At 31.8% G+C, this 16,775-nt stretch overlaps 1 protein-coding gene across 1 annotated transcript in view; it reads left to right on the top strand.

The window, feature by feature from the left end:
- LOC124535187 (calexcitin-1) overlaps nucleotides 1-16,235 on the top strand; it is a 64,432-nt gene extending 48,197 nt beyond the window's left edge. The window contains exons 3-7 of the mRNA XM_047111288.1: nucleotides 8,733-8,800; nucleotides 9,586-9,638; nucleotides 10,897-11,016; nucleotides 14,876-15,088; nucleotides 15,461-16,235. Coding sequence (XP_046967244.1) covers nucleotides 8,743-8,800; nucleotides 9,586-9,638; nucleotides 10,897-11,016; nucleotides 14,876-15,088; nucleotides 15,461-15,571 — 555 coding nt within the window. The 5' untranslated portion in view covers nucleotides 8,733-8,742 and the 3' untranslated portion in view covers nucleotides 15,572-16,235. The remainder of the gene's footprint in view (nucleotides 1-8,732; nucleotides 8,801-9,585; nucleotides 9,639-10,896; nucleotides 11,017-14,875; nucleotides 15,089-15,460) is intronic.
- The last annotated feature ends 540 nt before the right edge of the window (nucleotides 16,236-16,775 follow it).

Below are 16,775 nucleotides of genomic sequence, written 5' to 3'. Positions count from 1 at the left end.
ATTGCTGTAAAAGCTCACCTGTTAATAAGATCAACCGCCTCTCTCTCTCTACTAAATTCTGCAGCTGATGTAGTTAGGGTTTCTATGCCTCTGTCTTTGGAGCCATCCTCTGCATTACTTCATATACACTGTTGTTACGCACCTCATGGTAAAAACCATTATGCAGCTTTGTGTGAATATTTTGAATTAGTCTCCGAAGACCTTCTATCAAATCCTAATGATATAATCCTAATTGTAGGCGATTTTAATGTTTCTACAGCGTCTTGGGTTCATGAAGGTTTATTTATGAAATTATCAAACTGCTATGAGGACGATATATTTATCAGTACTTTATATAATTTTCTTAATTTTAATAATCTTAAACAATTCAACTGCGTTCCCAATAAGGATGATAGGTATCTCGATTTAATTATTAGCAATAGTGAGTGTCAAATATCTAAAATTTCTCCGTTAGTAGCTGAAGATAATTATCATCCTGCTTTGAATGTAAGGATTAATGTTACCACATCGAAGATTCTTCGTAGTGCCAATCGCGTTATACGCTTATTTAGACAAGCGGATTATGAAGCTATTAACAAGGTATTAGAAAATATTGATTGGTTAGACTTATTAAATGATACTAATATATCTTCTTCAGTTGATATATTTTATCAAACTATTAATACTGTTATCACAGACTTAATCCCGACAAAAACCATTAAATATGACAATAGATATCCATTTTGGTATTCCAAATCTTTAATTAAAGTCATAGCCGAAAAACTTAAGTTTCATCGCAAATGGAAGACATATGGCAGGTTATACGATTACGATACATTCAGTACATTACGTGAGCGTCAAAAGAGAGCACAAGTCACGTGTTATGACGATTATATTGCTGCATCCGAAAGAAAAATTAAAAGTAACAGCAGGTTTTTTTGGAGTTTTGTGAAGTCAAAACAGACAGCGAATGGTATTCCCGATACCCTAACTTACGGAAGTAGGACTGTTAGCGGAGGCACTGATATATGCGACACCTTCAATGAATATTTCAGTTCGGTTTTCACCACGTCGAATGCTGGAGGTTCAAACAATCACCTAAAAGCTTTGTCTCTTAATAGCTTAAATATAGGATCAATAAGCATTTCACTGCAAGCTGTTAAGAAATACCTCAAAAAGCTTGATGTTAATAAAGGCTATGGGCCAGATGGTTTGCCTCCTATATTTTTGAAGGAATGCTCTGAAACTCTTGCTATGCCCCTTTATTTATTATTTAACAAATCCTTAAACTTGGGGGAAATGCCTGCGCTGTGGAAGCGCTCATACGTTGTTCCCATATTGAAGTCTGGTGACAAACACGTTGTCCAAAATTACAGGCCCATATCTAAGCTTTGCACAATAGCAAAACTCTTTGAAAAAATAATATATGACACCATCTACCCTATGCTGAGACCTTTTATTATTAAAGAACAGCATGGCTTTATTGATAAAAGATCTACGGAAACTAATGTGACAGAATTAATCCACCGCGTCGTAACCAGTATGGACAGAGGATACCAGGTAGACGTTGTGTATACCGACTTCTCCAAAGCCTTCGATAAAATTTCACACTTCATTCTCGTTCGTAAATTGGAAGAGGTCGGTATACACGGTGATCTGCTTCGTTGGCTCTCTTCCTATTTATTAAATCGAAGTCAGGCGGTTGCGGTAAGAGGTTACTGCTCCTCATTTGTTCCGATTTCCTCAGGTGTTCCTCAGGGCTCTCACCTCGGACCATTACTATTCAATTTATTTATTGACGATGTCCAGAGCATCATCAAGCATTCGACTACACTTTTGTATGCTGATGATATGAAAATATTTTTTGAGGTTGAATCACAATCTGACTGTTTGTATCTACAAGAAGACCTCAATAGATTATTTCAATATTGCTGTGATAACCAGTTACTTCTTAATATTGATAAATGCAATGTAATATCTTTTTCGAGAAGACGAAAACCGATAGAATTCGGCTATCACATAAATGGTAAAAGTCTAAGACGGGTATCCGAGGTGAGAGATTTGGGGATATATCTTGACAGTAAACTCACATTTAATGCACATATCAACCATGCTGTTGCAAGGGCTTATCGGATGCTTGGATTTGTACTCAGGATTGGCAAAGACTTCAGAGGCTTAGAAACGTTAATTATTTTATATAATGCATATGTCCGCTCAATTCTCGAGTATGGGTCCGTGATCTGGAATCCTCAATATAATATCTACACTGACAAGTTAGAGAAAGTTCAAAAAAAATTTGTTAAACACCTTGAGTTTAAAGTACAACAAAGTGCTTTCGATTCTTGTTCCTATAATTTATCACCTTTGGCCGACAGACGCATATTGAGAGATCAGGTTTTCTTATTTAAAGTTATAAGGAATCTAGTTGACTCCCCTTACCTTTTATATAACATAAATTTTAAATGTCCAAGACTAAGTTCTCGCCACCAGTGGCTATTTGATGTACCTACTACAAGAACCAAATTCACACAAAACAGTTTTATACTCCGATCTTGTAGGAACTATAACAAATACTTTTCTAGTGTTGACTTATTTGTAACCTCACTAAATTATTTTAAAAAATTAATTAAACATGTTTTAGATAATCGTAATTAGAGTTACTTTTAAAGAGGATGTAATTTGATGTATTTTATTTATTAATTTATTATTGTTAACATTATTTTATTTTGATTAAATGTTTTTCTCTTCAGATTTTATATAAGGTTAGATTAGTTAATTAATATATTTAATTAAATTCATATCATTGTATTCAAATTGCTCTAATTCTGTATTATTTGTAAGTGGAAACTTAATTGGTATCTGTATTATCTTTTTCAATCATATATCTGTGTATCATGTTACTGTTTGTTTCCCAAATAAATAAATAAATAAATAAAATAAATAAACTTGCCAACAATTGATAGCATAAATAATAATAGTACAATAACTGATGTAATAAGGAGTAACGTAGGCAACAACAATAACTTTTTTCGTAAATTAAAACACGCACGATGTCGCGGGCACAGCTAGTTATTAAATAAACGCTGACTTTGTACAAGAAACATTTGATTTTCCTCGCGGATGATAAAAGTTTCTAGGACATGTAATTTAAAAGCGTCCTATATAAATTCTTTTGTAAGTTCTGAAGTCCCTCGAATGTGACTTAAAATAATCTGCTAGTATACAATAACGATTCGTTAAACATAGTCAAAATTAAAATATATGTACATACTTTATTCAAGTAGGCTTCTACAAACACTTTATAAACGTCATTTAATAACTATTTTAAGAGAATCTACCACTGGTTTGGAAAGTAGATTCTACCGATAAGAACCGGCAAGAAAATCAGTAGTTGCTCTTTTTCAACATTTAAAAAATACAAAGTCATCTTAGTTAATACAATTATTTAAATTAATTTATCCTGCCTGGAAGTTCCCAAATAATTCTACGCTTTTTTATCGTCTGCATAATCTGGTACTGACTAATATGCCTTATTCACCAATGTATTATGTACAAATGATTTAAATTTATGAAACTTCAAAGTTAAAAATGTCTGTGGTACTACTAAAGGTAATAAATATTGGTATTTATATTATTAATATTTAAAAATCGCTGTATTGTAACATAATGTAAAATCATTGTATTACCATTTGTTAAATTAGTAAAAACAGTAAATATTATTATGTGATAAAGGAATAAGTTCTCTATACGTCCTTATATCACGTACGCAGTTCTTATAAACTCGGATATGTGTTTTACTATGATCTTAGGACATATTTTTGCATAACATCACATTGCACTTGTTCCAGAATGTTTTAATGGCATTTTATTTGGGTCACGTAGTACTTTCTCACTTGTAGCAGCGTGTCCGGAATTGAATGGGGTTTTATTAAAGACATCAATCATTCGGACCGAACATTTGTTAGCGAAAAGAGTCACATGTTTATGAATTAACGCCTGCTAATATAGTTGTTAGTATTTTTCGTTATTAATCACTTGTTATATTCATTTGTTTTTATATGGGTATGAAAATTATAAAAAAATAACAATTATGATTTTTTTTTAACTCATGGTAAGTCTTTTGATGGTAAGTAACCAATGTCATAGACATTGGTGCCATAAGAACCATCAACGAACCATGGGAAATAAGACGTAATGTTGCTTAAACTGGATTTCTCATTCATAAAACGGAACACCGCAATACGTATTGCTTCTTGGTAGTAGAATATGTCGAGAAGTAATACCAACACAGTTAGACTTGCAAAAAGACCTACCACCAAGTTAAAGTACTAACAATATATTAGTATGTTTATTGATTTAACTAAAATTACATACAACAACAACAGCCTGTAAATTCTCACTGCTGGGCTAAAGGCCTCCTCTCCCTTTGAGGAGAAGGTTTGGAACATATTCCACCACGCTGTTCCAATGCGAGTTTGTGGAATACACATGTAGCAGAATTTCTATGAAATTTGTCACATGCAGGTTTCCTCACGATGTTTTCCTTCACCGCTGAGCACGAGATGAATTATAAAGACAAATTAAGTACATTAATCAGCGGTGCTCGCCTGGGTTTGAACCCGCAATCATCGGTTAAGATGCACGCGTTCTAACCACTGGGCCATTACGACTCTAAAAAAATTTTAGAGTCGAGATGTTCCAAAAAATTACATAATGTTATTCAAATACTAAACACAATCTATATTAATATTATAAATGAGAAAGCAACTATTTCTGTCTGTCGCTCTTTCACGACCAAACAGCTGAACTTAATTTGATGAAATTTGGTATGAAGCAAACTTGAACTCCAAGAAAGGAGATAGGCTACTTATTTGCCTGACACATGACAACCAACACTCTTAAATGCGCGCGAAGCCGCGGGCGACAGCTAGTTGGTCATATGTCAAAAGTGATACCATACTTTAAATTGAACCTTGCCACTTTTATATTATGACACAAATTAGATGTAGCATCGGAAAATGCAATGAAATGAATATAAAACGTATTAATGCCGATTTACACGACAAATAGAAATAGCTCCCTATCGCGCCATTCGACGCTATTCGTCGCTATAGATTCTCGCGTCAGTTCAACCCGAGAAAACAACTGCATGTAAATCGACGTGTGAAATTGACGAATATATTAAGTCGTATGATATTATAAGTTATTACGTTTATGTAAAGATCATATTCACATGAGAAATAGATATTGATAATTTGGACTAGCGTACTTAATTCGGATGTGATCGGTTTTACGAATTTTGCCGATGCTACATCTAAGTTGTGTCGTACTATAATTTTATATTTAATACTCGTACTTTCAGTACGCTAAAAAAGGGCCCGATGTCAGCCGCCCAATAAAGTTATAAATTTTCCAAGTAATAAGAATTTTCATTGTTTTATTAATGGTAAATCTTTATCAGTAAATTTTACCGCGGCCTTATAAATTTCTCAGCGTATTTTGTAAAGAATTAAGTTCTATGAATGGATGCTTATCAAATTTAATTAAAGTCCCGCTATCTGATACCTATTTGCGCTTGTATTTTATATAATTAGAATTTATCTTCCCTGATCGGGCTCTTCTGAAACTAAGTATGTATTGTATTACTTTGGGATACCGTTATTGTTAATATAAAATATATTTTGATTCCCCGTAGTGCGAAACCAGTTTGTGTTTCTGTTAATACTTCAATAACATTAATAATAAAGGTGACAGAACTTTTAACGTATTAATAAAAAAAAACCTTTTTCGCACTACCGGAAATTTGAATTTATCAATTTGCTTTTCATTTGAAGTAATTGTCCGCGCGCTTCATCTGTCATTTGTTTTATATTATAATCTAAGATATCCCAATACTTGAACTAACCATTTCACCACGAGAACGTTGAAAAATTATTTCATAAAGATTTACTGATATGATGGTGAATACAAACGTGGTAGATTTTCATCCAAGCCACGCCGGTTCATCACGATATTTTCCATCACGAGATGATGATGAGATTATTATCACGCAAAAATTCAATGACACTTGACCGCACCTACATCCGTAATATTTGATAATTATTTACATGTCAATCAATTATGATGACATCCTTCAAAAAAAAAATTCTAAAAGGCTCTTAAATCGTTTTTATACAAATTAGTTTTCTCCCATCAATACAGCCAAGAAACGGAAATAAAAGTCTGTAATTATTCGTAATTATTTTTAACTAGAACAGATAAATAAAAGAAGGAGATTTATTGCGTGTTTTTTATCACACCAAAGTTAATTATTCCCAATTATATTTTAATTGGATTTTGCCGCCCTCGAGGTTTGTGGTTGACGCACTAATTATTGCAACTTATCAAATGCTACTCTAATAACATTATTTACTAATTACTTTGTGCAGTTACCAAGAACACGTTCTAAATTAGATTTAAATCCGAAATGTAACTAATTCTATAAATTATTTAGACATCGCGATGGGAACTTAATTAGAATTTGAAACAAATGCCTCGTACATATTCTTCTTGACAACTTCAGTGATGTTTGTTGAATCTTAGTGATGTTACTTATTACTGTTGTATCTTATTTGTAATATTTATGTTATTTAAGTGTGCTTGCATTTTTTTTATTGCCATACACACAAATAAATTTTTGGACTCAAAATTTATGACAATGGAGGAATGAGTACCATGTGAGCAAGTTCTTGAGCATGGATGTGGATGGATATAGGGGTAGGGGACGACCAAAGAAACGATGGATGGATTGTGTGAAAGACGATATGGTTAGAAAGGAAGTTAGTTGTAAGATGACGTCTGACAAAAAACTATGGAAGAAGAAGTCATGCTGCGCAGATCTCAAGTAAAATTGGGATAAGGACTTGGGATAATGACAATTGGATCGAACTTTATGATGAAGACTTATTCATAGACGAGTTTGTTTTTATTGAATAATCTTCCTTAGTATTATGAGTGGGATTTTGGGTTTATTGGCTAGTCTGATTGTATTTGAGCAATTTGTCCATAATAGTGACCTAATTACTACGGATAACCATTTTGAGATTGTAATCCAGAATTTAGTACAGTAATTTTGAAAATGTCATGTTGATATAGCAGATTCGACAGGATCTGACACTCTTTTGACGGAAACCCAATAACTTTGTATCAGTCCGACCTGGGGGTTTGACTGATATTCAGCGGCTAGTCATAAGATCAGCAAAGCAGTTTCGATTTTAGTACTACTCATTTAATACCTAATAGTAATACTTTGGTGATATCATGCCTTACTGTGGTATCATAGGTAGAATGCGGTATCGAGATTCTTGCCGATTCTTCTCGCTTTCCGAAACGATTTTATTTTATTAGATTAGGTCCCAGGTTTGTTCACTTTTTAGTAAGTAAGTATTAGTTAGTACTGTGTCAAATCAACCTCTCTTCTTTGAACTATTTAGTGGTTCTGGTATTTTATTGAAAAAAAATAATCAGTTTTAATTATAATTAAACTAGCTTTGTCGTATAGATATGAACATAATATGTATTATAAAAACGCGCCGTGTAGAAAATAAAATCTTTTGTGGTTTTAATTATTTTGCAATTTTCCATCGGGACTTTCCAGTACAATTTTTCTAGCCACGATTTTTCAGACCAATACTGGCATTATATTGGAAAAATGCTAATTAAGAAAATGCCAACTTCGTTTTACCGTATTTTCTTATTGGTGTGCTTAAAGAAATCTTATTTCTCTCGAATCGTCGAATCGAATCGTTTCAAAATTGCATAGAATTCTATTTTTATTCAATGGTTATATATTTATTTAATGTTTTGTTAAACCTTATTTTTATGTATAAAAATTGATGTTCGTAAATTCGATTGAGATTAATAAATTGTGTCATATACATAGTAACATTTTGCTATATTGCATAATTTCGAAATTTAATAAGTTTTAGCCCAAATTAAGTTACTAAATATAGCTTTCATCCTCAACAACACATAATACTCTATAATAAAGGAATAATGTAACCTCAAACCCTCACTACCTTAGGACTAATTTTACCCGTAAACATTTTTACAATTTCATCATTACTTGCGAAGATTACCCATAACATTCGTAATCAAATTAAGTTTTATTAATCTTTAAATAACATTATAATCTGAAAAATGTTTTGTTAACTTCGTGCTAAAATACTTTCTGTGTATAAAAGAAAACGATTTTAATTCGTTTATGTATTCTGGCTAGTAAATTCTCACTAATGACAAAGTGCGTTATGATGTTTTCGTAGTTAGTTGTCTGTTTCAAACCCCTCCCCCCCATGCCCAATGCTCATTAGGAACATTGCATTACCCTATTTCCTGCGCCATAGTGTACCACGTAAAGACAATTTGTATTCGCACTAATTAGAGTAGGCGCTAGACCTTGGCAAACAGAAAGACCCCAATTATACAAAGACTGCTTGATGATAACAGCCTTTTACGTACATGTATTAAAAGATAATATTTTCGAGAAAATATTATAAGAATTTGTAAAGAAAATGTGTAATATTCACAATTGAAGCAATCAAGATATTTCTTTGGCACAACGTAAAGATTGTTCGCACAGTTACGCTTCGAATGCACGACAAACATCTACCAAATATCTCAAAGGAGATCAAAGATGGGATAAAGTTCTTTACCATTGTAATATTTCTTCCATATACAAATGCAATTTTTCCAATTGTGCCTCTTTATTGTTACAGATAGAGAAATATGTCTATCTCTGCGTTTAGACGTAAGAAGCTGCTATATGTCTTCAATGTATTCTTTGGTAAGTATATTAATCAATTATTAATATACGTAGATGTTATTTAATGCCTGAAAAATAATTATTATTTCGGTATTTAGCTCTAGCGCTTCTGATATATCTTGCAAATCGTTGGTAGAACATATGATCAATAGATAGTATGAAAGTCGAGCGTGTTATTTTTTTGATGCCTACGATGACGTCACTCGAACGATGCTTACTATTTTAGCAACAATTTTAGGTAAAATCTCCTTGGATTAAATTTACTGCTCCAGAAGAATTTTTAGTATATAATGCACAGTTACACGGAAAGTAACGAAAGTAGTAAAGTTTGTGCAAGCCCCAAACTTCGGGTAAGCTTGGTTAGGCAATAAAGGCTTCTCAAATTCTGTTGTTGGTAACTATAAATTTGATATAATCTCGTATAATAGCGATACATAACTGCTTGTAAGTAGCTAGAATAAATTTAGATATTGATCTTGCCTCAACTTCCGCAAATCCTTTAGCTAGAACCTAAAATTTCAAGTTAAATTTAAATTTTTGTAATATCAACTGCAAAGTACATATATATTGCATCTAGATCCAAGCTCGGCCATATAATTACATGTGTCGTTTCACAAATAATAACCAAAAAAATGTCTTTTTTAAAGACTTTTTATAATATCAACGGAGATTTAAATACATTGAGTGAGTCGTTAAACAAAGTTTTATCTCTACCTATCTTCATTAATTGGTCATTTAAAAGACAAAGACAGCACTATTAATATAACCACCAATTAAACAAAAAATTAAAGCAATTTTTTTTTCAGATGTCAATCAGAGCGGTACCATTGAAAGGAAAGATTTCGAGCTAGCTATCGAGGTTGGTGCATTAATTATTTCTATAACTCTAAAGATCCAATTTCAACAAATTGTTATTAACGCTCACAATATATTTTCATAAATTAAGTAAATTTAAAAAGTTCCCGTTCCTTTTTGCGAAACTTTACATGTTGTAATAAATTACTATTTACCGAGATAGCTGGTCAGAGAGTAAAGTAATAGATGAATGATTTCTGCCATCACACTATCACACATAAATCTCCTTGATCAATCAGATGATATTCCCCACGACTAGAGTAACATAAGGTACAGGTACCTCAATTTTGAAAACATGTCTCTGGCAATAATTGTCTTTTAAAAATAAATAATTATATTTAACTACAGGCACAAGGGACATGATACCTTAGTTCCCAAGGTTGGTGGCACATTGACGATGTAAGGAATTGTTATATTTCTTACAGCATCACTGTCTAGAGTTAATGGTGACCACTTACCATTAGGTGGCCCATATGCTCGCCCGCCAAACAATATCATAAAAAGGATATTATGGGTCCGAGATTCGTACTCGTTACCTTATGGTCTCTGAGCCAGTATAGGGAAGATGACATAAGTCATCAAAATGGAATTTGTTCGTCAAATATTTGTACAGTCTTTTCCGGATTTTCCGAAGTTATCCGATGGAACTTCTCTCTCGATAATTAGTTTCAAAGTAGCTCAGATCGGAATCGCCGCTCCTTTAAGCTGACGAAGGTATTTTCTAGCTTAATAGATCAAAGAGTTTTAGTACTTTACTAGGATCAAATAGTTTCAAATTAAATATGAAAACAGTTTGAAGAATTTTATTCCACAGTGTATAGTAATTTCGTTGTTATTTTTTTTTTAGTATATCTATGTACTTCCGAAGCTCTCTTCGCAAAGAATTGTACTCGTACAATTTTTTTGTTATTGAAGGTTCGAATTTTAAAATCTGTCCCATATAAGGACATATAACATGATAATACAAGCAGAATAAATTAAAATAATTTAAATTAAAGACTCTTTAAAATAAAAATATTGGTCTAATGTGTAATCGATGTACGTGGGTGTAACCTTCTCTTTAAATTTAGTTCTATAAATATCTCATTATTATAATTCAACCAAGGTACATATTGTGGAAACCAATTTGATTAAGTGTTGAACATTGCACCAATAATGTTATCATTATAATTACATTGTAGAATTTCGCCTTTTCATCTTACATTAAGAATTTTCTTGATTATCTTAACAAAATCATAAAATTAATCGTAATTCGTTCGTAGAAAATCTGCAGCCTTCGAGGCTGGAAACCCGGAGATGCGAAGAATACAGAGACACACGAGATCATGATTAAGATCTGGGATGGTCTGAGGAAGAGGGCTGACTCCAATAAGGATGGACAGGCAAGTATAATAAGAACAAACCTTTGAATTTTTAAGATTTACAAATTTTGTATAAACATCCCAAATTTTTCTTTTGAAGGTATATTGTTTCCATGTCATTTGTCATATAATTCTGATATGATATAATAAATATAACGACGGTGACGATTCAAAAATCGATATTTTGTTAAAAAAACCGATAAATATTTAAAATGATAAATACAATATTTTTATTAAAAATAAAATATTTTCCAAAATTTTTATGGTTACATGATAAAAAATTATTTTTAATGTATTCTTCTGTAATTCAAAAATTCGATAATTCAATTTAAATGTCACATTTATTTAATCTTGAAACTCATTGTTACAGTATAACGTCCTATCGTTTAGTTAACAATTTAACATTATATATTGAGCTAATATAAACCCATTAAAGGTGCTAAAGCTCACAGCGCTCTCAGCCCCCTTAGATCTATCGTATCACTCTCAGGAGATGAGGGTAAGCTAAGAACAAAGTTAAAGTAATTAGATCGATTTACAAGTCATACAATACCTTTGAAGATTAATTCGGTAATTAAAATTTAGGGCCTCTTAGGGTGGATTGAATATTTACATTATAACAGTCTGTAAGTAACTGGGATCGACCCTCTACTGCGCTAGAGGAAAAGGTAATTCTACCAAGCCGCTTCAATGCGGTTATATACCAGATTTAATGTAGGCTACACCACAATATAATACTCGACGACGAGCGTGAGTTGAATTATTATAAACACGAATTAAGTACGTAGAAATTTAGAGGTACTCGTTTGAACCCAAAATCTTAATTATAAATTATGATTCAGTTTTATTAACCAATATATTTTCGTCCATGGTTTCATTATATTTAAATATAACTATTTTTAATCCGTATATTCTATATAGAACAATTTTTATTAGGTTACTAATATAAACTTAAGTTTACTGAAACCTGCCCATATAGATCCGAAAAGTAAAAGAAAGTATATTCATTTATTGAAAGGGTAGTCAATTAAATAAATGAAAATAAAAATTATTTAATAACAAATATTATTATTCTTATTGTACACACGTATATAATTATGAATCTATATAATGAAGGGGAGGAACTACATTTAAGTATAACTTTCTTATACAATTGTAAGTTTGCTCAATATAAAAAATGAAATACAACAAACATAGCAACGATATAAACATAACTATCGATCCAAAATAATTAATTATTGAAGGAAAATTATCATAATACAAAAAGACATAATACTTTCACTAGAATAGAAAAGAACATTTACACAAGAAAAAAGATTATACATCTAATACTTTTAGACGACGCTTTTACGTGACGTAAAAGCAACAAATACATCCAACAAAATAGCGCAGCGTGATAAGTAACAATACATTACCTGAGAGATTTTTTGCTAATTAGTAAAACATACTCATCTCTTACATAGTAAGTGAAGCGTTTCCTTAATGGATTAAGCATTTGTCATGCCTCTCACTCAGATCAAGTTCATTAGTCGAGTGACATTACAAGAATTACTGAGTAACTGTCACATCTCAGAGATTTCAAGCTGTAGGTATCTTCCTTTGCCTTAATGAAATAATTCGCAAAGTTCAAGGACGAACTACTAAGTTTACATGTAACTTACTAAAATTGCGAGTTATTTATTTATAACCTTGATCAAAGTTTGATGAACTTATTTAACGCCAATCCAAATTATTGTTGATTGTTTTCCAATGGTTTTGAAAAGGATCCCAGCCCATTTTAAAAGTAAAGTAATAAATTTGTTAAATCATATCATTGAAATCAAATGATTGCCAACCATTTAATAAAATGTCAACTCAGGTTTTAACACAGGTTTTACTCATGTCTTTCAATATTTCTTGTGCCAACCGTTATACCTTAGGAATGAAACGATTGCTGCCAAGCCGTTTTAAATCTTAAATGATTGTTAATGATACCTTACAAAAATATTTCATATAATATCTTACTTTTTAACGCTCATTTTCTCATTACATTACATATTGGATAATCAATAAACAAATATATACAAATAGGAACTAAAACTAGTTACTGTATAAATCTTAATTTGCTTATATTATAATATAAGCAACATATCATGTCAGTAATTATTTTGAATTTGGTGGCTAATTATGACGCAATCGTCAATCAATGAACACTGAATATTTAATCAGATTATTCAATCCTAGTTTGATTAAAATTTCAGAAACTGCTTATAAGTTATTTAATATCGACATTAATGGAACAAAAACAGTAGGAATTTCGAGAGAAATGCACAATAAAACTCCATGTATAGGCTTTTTTCTAAAACCAGCTCATATATTCAACCGCCATCAAACCTTAATATTGTTCTTAGTAAGGGCAAGTGATCCGTTGTAAGTACAGGCACAAAAGTCATAACATCTCAGTTCCCAAGGTCTATTCTACTATAGTCTATATAGTATGTCAAGAGGAACGACTCAAATACAGAATCAATGTATTCGTGCCTTCATTCCATCAGGTGGCTCATTTTTTATGAAATGCATTCCATACATTTGCCAATTTTTTAAAGGCTATTTACGTGAAGACTTATAAACATTGGCATCAAGTGGCATTTACAGATATCAAACATTAAGTTGATCGTATCTATTATTTGTTATATCGTTTTGTATTCGCAGTTTTTATGCCTACTGCCTCTAGAGAATATTTTTGAGCCTTTCTGGGACAAATATCTTTCGCAGTATAAGCAAGTGTTTTTATGTTGCCACAACCCTATAAGACGGTTTTATTGCGTCAGGGTTTTCATTGTTAGTTAAGAGAATATCACTTAAGGCAACTTTATACTTTTAGCTCTTACTAGATTATATTTATTATTATATTATTATATTTAATACATGTTATATAAGTATAAATATAATAACAGGATGCGAAGATATAGTCTAAGCAAAACGTTTTGTGTTTTAGGCAATTAACAATGGCATTCCTAAATTGGTACAAAGATCAATTAAGTCAATCCTTATCAATGATAAGAATTGTAATCAAATTCTTGGAATAATAATTTGTATATATTTTCTAGACATAGCTTACCTTAACTATTAAAAGATGATTTAGATCGCGTTACAGAAGTCATAGCCTTCCCAAATCAACATCTTCTTTTAAAACAGAATTGTAACGTGATACGCTTCAGATCTTTGTTATATTTTATTATACCGAACATTAGCTATTGTCTTTTTTATTATTTTAAGTTACAAATTTGTTAAATCAACACCCCGTATAAAGGGTTGACCTTTGTTTTTCCTATATCAGTCACAGAGGACACTCAGCCTTTTATAAAGCTGACATTTTAATGCACGCCTTCGGGTTGAGTATTAGCATTTTTATGAAACCCCTATTTTTAGTCTAACCCTTTCTCGTGTTTGTTTGCAATATTGCTTCTTGTACACAAAGATTCAATTACGGTATCAAACAGATAAGGGTTACCTTCGAGTTGTTTGTCTTTAATTTGAATACCGGTATTTATGTTATTCGATCTTACCGCTCCTATATGATATTACTTTTTAAACATCTTACGAATTGAAAAAATCTGCAAATAAAACAGAGACTATTAATATATCTTGTATCTTTGTTAATGCGTAGTTTTTCTCATTGTTATTTAACATTTTCTATTTCTCTTTTATTATAATTTTTTCTTCAGACATTATGTTTACCTTACGGAACTATGTCTATACAAACATCACCTAATATTGAAGCTTTCAACTCCGAACCGAGGTGTGACCATTCCAAAATCTGGACTGATGATACAAAGCAGAAGTGTTGATTTGTTTCAGGTATTCGATTTTTTGTTACAATCTTTGTTTTTTGCCACAGGTATCAGTTGAAGAATGGGTGTCAATGTGGAATGATTATGCACAAAATCCCTCAGCTGCTTTAAAATGGCAGCAACTGTACTGCCAGTTCATGTTCCAACTCGAGGATGCCAGCGCCGATGGCACCATCGATTGTGACGAATTCACAACCGTTTGCTCCTCCTATGGCATCGATCCACAAGAATGCAAGGTGGCCTTCGGTCAGATGGCTAAGGTGAGCAAGCGAAACCTGTAAATAATTTATGATTCACCAATCTCACTCATTTTTTGACGTAATATGTAAATTATGCTGGATACTGGATTTGTCGATCTCTTGACCAACTCTAAAAACATTAACAGTGGTTTTTACGGGCCTAAGACAAACATGTATACGATATATAATAAACCCACTAATTTTAAGGTTACTTTTGAGTTAACTGTTGCCTACGTCTTTAGCTACCACTTTGCCACATGTACAAGAGTCATACTTATTTTTACCATCGATTACATTATCGTATTGGCAATGATTTTGTAATTTTTCTCCATCCTTACATATTCTTCCAATACTTATATTTTTCAATTAAAATTATTTTATTTTATTACACAGGGTAAGGCGAGCGTTTCCTGGGAAGAGTTCCAGGAGTTGTGGAAGGAGTACTTCTCCACCGAAGATCCTAATGCAGCTGGCAACTACATATTTGGAAGAACCAGCTTCTAAACCCAGTCCCTATTGACAGTGCCCAAAATTTAAAGGGCAAAGTACATTCCATCAATACGAAATTTGGCATCAAGGTTTAACACACGAAACGAAAAATCGCTGCGTTTAAATTCAACGCAAAACATGTTATTAAATGGACGAGAAATCAAATCAATCGTGTGATAGGCCTCACGTCAACGTCACATTAATCTAATTTTGGGTGTGTGTTCAAGATGTAATAGTAATTTTGTCATTAATAGAATCATATGAATATTCGATTTCCATATTGAAGCTCAAAGTTTAGAAATTTTCGACTCTTAGAGTGTATGCTATGAAATCTTTTCACTATCGACTTTCTTATTATAGCATATCTTGTAGTCATATCTAGATAAAGGATAATCAAATCGTATTTAATATTGTGTTCTGGACTTCATGTTACGTAATGTTTTGCCTTTAAATGTGTCTGTCGTTTATCAGTTTAGATGTAATGTTTGACGATTGTTTTACGACTAACATGAAAGCACTGCCGTCTGTCGCCGCGTTTCCGTTTCGCTCGTGTGAAACACTCTTACAATCTAGTCGTTCGAATTTTAATTATTTCATATTTTATATTATTGTTGATATTGTTGTAATTATTAATACACTTCGTTGTCGTTTCTTTGTTTTGTTTTAATTATTCAAACATTTAATATTGTTGCAACTTCATGGTTTTATGTATATATCTATATATTGTATTGAAATAAAGTTTATGTCATACTTATAATTGTGTTTTCTTCTTAATTATGTTTTATATATTTTTTTATTTAGTGCTTGCCATCAATCTAAAATAAAATTTAAAAAAAAGGACAAAAATTAAATTCATGTATTTAAAGTTAAATCTTTGTAAATAATGATAACCAAAATAAATAAATAGTAACTATGACGATTTAGAATTTAGATACAAATAATGAAATAATGAAACTGCAATGAATTTGACAACATATATTAAAAAGTATACTAAAATTTTCTCTCAACTTTACGTATAATTTCGTAACGATATAATATATCAAAATTATTTTTGCCGTATCTAACGTATGTGTCCTGCGTGTCCTTAGGGGATCCTTTTTTATCTTACAGTTGCCCCATGTGCGACACACCGCCAGTAAAGTGACACAAAAAAATACAATATGATTATCGGGGGCACCTAAGTTTGGACACGTAACCAGTATGCCCTTATCGTAAAGAC

The sequence above is a fragment of the Vanessa cardui genome, chromosome 14, assembly GCF_905220365.1.
Source record: "Vanessa cardui chromosome 14, ilVanCard2.1, whole genome shotgun sequence".
Taxonomy (NCBI): domain Eukaryota; kingdom Metazoa; phylum Arthropoda; class Insecta; order Lepidoptera; family Nymphalidae; genus Vanessa; species Vanessa cardui.
This window is presented reverse-complemented; position numbering and strand designations above follow the sequence as displayed.